Source organism: Arachis duranensis, chromosome 5 (assembly GCF_000817695.3).
Source record: "Arachis duranensis cultivar V14167 chromosome 5, aradu.V14167.gnm2.J7QH, whole genome shotgun sequence".
In the NCBI taxonomy this organism is placed as follows: Eukaryota; Viridiplantae; Streptophyta; class Magnoliopsida; order Fabales; family Fabaceae; genus Arachis; species Arachis duranensis.
This window is the reverse complement of record NC_029776.3, coordinates 43442429-43446747: the sequence shown is the minus strand read 5'-3', so window position 1 is coordinate 43446747 and position 4319 is coordinate 43442429. Positions and strand designations below refer to the sequence as shown.

At 33.8% G+C, this 4319-nt stretch overlaps 1 protein-coding gene across 1 annotated transcript; it reads right to left on the bottom strand.

Moving 5' to 3' along the window:
• Positions 1–417: 417 nt before the first annotated feature.
• LOC107489240 (uncharacterized) lies at positions 418–3543 on the bottom strand. Its single transcript, XM_052261710.1, has 6 exons — positions 3158–3543; positions 2859–2878; positions 2719–2807; positions 2342–2626; positions 2147–2254; positions 418–1112 (listed from the first exon to the last, which is right to left on the bottom strand). Exons 1-6 carry the CDS (start codon positions 3541–3543, stop codon positions 537–539), a joined length of 1464 nt encoding a protein of 487 aa, XP_052117670.1. The 3' UTR covers positions 418–536.
• Positions 3544–4319: the final 776 nt, after the last annotated feature.

The window sequence follows — 4319 nt, the reverse complement described above, 5'->3', positions numbered from 1 at the left end:
TACCGACGGATTTTTCCTCTGTAAATTCTCCCTCCATTTCTTGAAGGCGACAAACTTACAGACGGATTTTCCATCTGTAATTACGGGCGGATTTTCAGACGGATTTTCCGTCTGTAATTAGAGGCGGATTTTCAGACGGATTTTTCGTCTGTAATTACAAACGGATTTTTCAATAGATTTTCCGTCTGTAATTACAGACGGATTTTCAGATAGATTTTTCGTCTATAATTTAAGCTTTGGAAAATCATGATTACAGACAGAAAATCCGTCTGTAAGGTAAAATAGAATTTTTTTTACTTTTTTCTAATTACAAAATAAACTTATTTTCATACAAAATAAATATAAATTTATTACAAATTTTTATCTAATTTATATTTGAATATTTATAATATTTCAAAATATAAACAAATTCATCGTATTATCAAACTAAAAGAAAAGTATTATAAACAAGCAAGTCAATATAATTCAAAACATAAACAAAATGTATTGATCATCAACTATAATTCCTAGTATATTGTTCAACCATACTAAAACTATCAGCTATAGTCTTCAGTGTCATCTTCATCCTCATCATCATCATAGCCCTCATCCGAAGACATTGAGTGTGGCGGCAGTGGCGGTGGTAGTGGAACTACACTAGAACTACTTGATGCTCTAACCTTCTCATAATAGCTAACATAAGCCTCATTCCATCTCTTCTGTTTCAGCTTTTCCTTCTTGGCCTTTCCAATTGCCCGTTCCAACTTTTCTAATTTCTTTTGAGTCTTTTCCAAAGGAGCCAAGCGTATATCTAACAACTTACTAATACGCTCATCTGTTTGTTGAGTAACACGCTGAAAAAGCTCTTCATTGAGATTATAAATCTGTTCTCGCAAATCAGGAACAGAATTTTGATTTCTTGGTGCTCTTCCAGATACAGAATTGGCAGAAGTGGTTCCAGACTTGATAGAGCTAGAAAAGAATGACCCTTTTCTGTAAACTCGATTCTTCTTTTGCCCACCACACACTTCCTCCCAAATCAAATCTTCATCAATTGGTTGTAGCTCCATTCCCTGTGCTTGAGCCTCGGCACGTTGAGCCTGAACTTCTGCCAACTTTTTTATAAACTTTTCCTGTTGCACAATGATTATATCAATTATATTATTATTATTAAGACAAATAGCATGCATATTACTTAATAGAAAACTTTTAGATTTTGCACAAAACTTTTCTAATCAAATTTTATATAAATTCAAACAATAGAAAACTCCAATAATAGTCACAAGCAAAAATGAGGCTGGATTTTCACAAGAAATCTTCACAAAAAGATCCATGATCTTATATAACAAACAGCAAGAATAGTTTAATAGTCCCAAGAATATTGAGCTAAATATTAGTATCAGCATTCTTTATGATATGCTAAAAGCAAAAACAAGATTAATACTACATGATGAAGGAGATTCTGATAATAGGAAGGGGAGACATGAACACTACATGTTATTCATGGACACACTTAAAAATTACTCTACTGCTACTAATCTGCTCATCAGTATGTTTTCTTATTCTCAACAAACTTATCTGTCACATATTAAACCATTCTTCATATCACAAAATGTGGATCTTAACTTTGCAAAGATGAGTAATTTAATCCATGTTGCACAGTTCCAACCTCATGATTTTGAGACAATCTTTGAAGAAGCATGGATTATATTATATACACATTAGGTGATGAGCAATGGGGACATGCCAGATAATAAACTTCACAGTTTCAAAAACCATTTCACTTTGAATAATTTGATGCAAAAGTTTCACATGTTAGGCAGAGATGGGACAAGCTTACCATATTCCAAGAGGATAATGCATGCTTCACATGCTTTCTACACAAGATTAAGATTGGTGAACTGTATTATCTCTTAAGTTGGTCTATGGAATCAAATTGTGAATAATTGAATAGACCCTATATAAGGAGATGTGCCAAAGGGCTTAGACTACAGAAACTTGGAAGAAAAGAAACCAACTATAAAATCACAAAGCACAAAGCTGAATAATAATAATAATAATAATGTTGAACATAGTTAGGACCACTAAATACAGTAATGTTAATGCCAGACAGCTAGGAATTAGTTAATAATTTTGACATAGGAGAAGTATTTGTGCTATATCTCACACGAGTGTCTTGAGAGCGCTTGTCCACCCATTTAGACTTGTCACTTTTAAGTGTGTGGATTTCTTTGAAGACCTCCTCGTGGGTTGGTGTACGGCCCAACTGCTTCTTCTGTTCCGCATAAAATACAAAATAAGAAAAATTTTACATAAATAGATGTCTATTAAATAAGATCTAAAGCCACTTAAATTATTTTACCATCCTCTCTATAGTTGAGCTCAATGGAAAAGAACCACCGCAATGGACAGAACCACCTAAGAGTGATGCTCGATTCTCTCTTGCTTTTTTTCTTATATTTTTCCATTTCTCATCTGTTTCCCAATACCTTTCCAACACCTTTTTGTAAGCAGGAATTAGCCATTCGTGGGTTGTATCCAAACCCTCACGGATATCTGACATCATTTGGCTAAATCGCTTACTTGTCCTATACTTGAAAGCCCTCCAGAAAAACTCATCATCATCATCATCAATAAGAAAGTGGCTCTGCACATACTCATCAAGTTGCTACTTATAAGATTCAAATCACATGAACAATATTCAATCCAAAATAATTTTATTCAATCCAACACTTTTACCTTCCATTCCTTAAACCAAAGCTTCTTTGTCGGAAGAGGGACATCTCCAAACTTTTTGTACGGTTTATCATATCGTTTCTTGATGATCTCTGTAAGTTTATCATATCATTTCTTGATGATCTCTGTAATCTTCTGAGAACCAGGAGGGAAAGGTAACCAACTGATAATTTCATAAAGAATTGACAAGTTAGAAAAATAAAAAAATAGTTTTAAGTCATTAGCACTTTAATTTGAAATTAAAATATAGTAGTAAACACATTTAGATTAGGAGTAGTAAAAGAAGAAGAGTGATTAGTATTGCTTGCTGAAAAAGTAATAAGAGGAATAGGTAATGCAGTATGTAAAAATTGTGTAGAAGAGTAATAAGAGAAATAGGTAATGCAGTATGAGAAATCCACTAGAAGCTGCTATTTTAATTATTGAGAGATCCAAATTTTACCTTGTTTTTCCATCAAGAACTAATCTTTCTTTTGTGATAATATTAGGAACCGATGCAGTCTCTGATAGAGGAGATGTACTAGAGCTTCCAGGTGTCTCTGAATCAACTAATAGACTGGAATTGCGAAGCAGATGAGGAATCGAAATTGGAGGAGGGGGTGGAGGAGGGGGACCCATACATCCTGGAGTAGGCCAACTTGGTGGAGGAAGACCCGTGTAGCCTGGATTAGGTACCATCAAATACGGTTGCTGGCTAAGTGATCCTGACTGAAAATCTGGCACAACCGAAGTCCCAAAAGAGGTGGAGGTGGTTGAAATAGCGGCTGCGGCAGTGGTGCGAGAACTTCTATGACTCTTGACACCTTTAACCTTGACCCGAGGAGCCATGATCTACATATATATTAAAAACAATAGTAATCAGAGATAAGAACATAATTGCAAATACAAGTTATAGAGAATAGAATAGGGATGATTGCAAACTCAGAGATAAGAACATAATTGCAGAGCTATAGGTAGAATAGGTAGAGGGAAAATAAATATGACTTTTACAAGTTTATCTAAATGACAGTGAAATGTGTTTGGAATCCATCATCAAATACAGTAGACAAAACATACGGGCAAGAATAGAGTTCTTTCAAATAAGACGCAGAACAAAGCATCTAAACTTGAAATTCTGATGCAGGAAAAGTTCTAAAATTTGATCAATGATTTTCAATTCATAAAAAGATGGGAATAATGAACATACTTGGAAATTATCCTTAACCAAAATGTATGGAGCACTAAAATTATGTAAAATTACTCAGTAAGTCCTTGTAGTTTCACCAAAATTCAATTGTTAAACTATCTATTATCTCTGAGCTTTCACAAGTTTACACTTACTAACTCAAAATACAAGCTAATGCTCACACAGTCTTTTATAATAAATTTGTACTAGTTTAACTAAGATCTAAAAAGATCAGTAATCCTATCAAAGAAACGCATTGCAAACACCATAAACATGTTATATATGGGGAAACCAATTGATGAAATTAATACACAGAAAATGCCAATATAGAGAGGAAAAGAAAATATACATGGTAACAACGCTTGTAGGAAGAAAATGCAAAATCCACAGCTGAGCAAGCATAAAATAAATAAATAAATCCACATCTAAGCCAAATAAA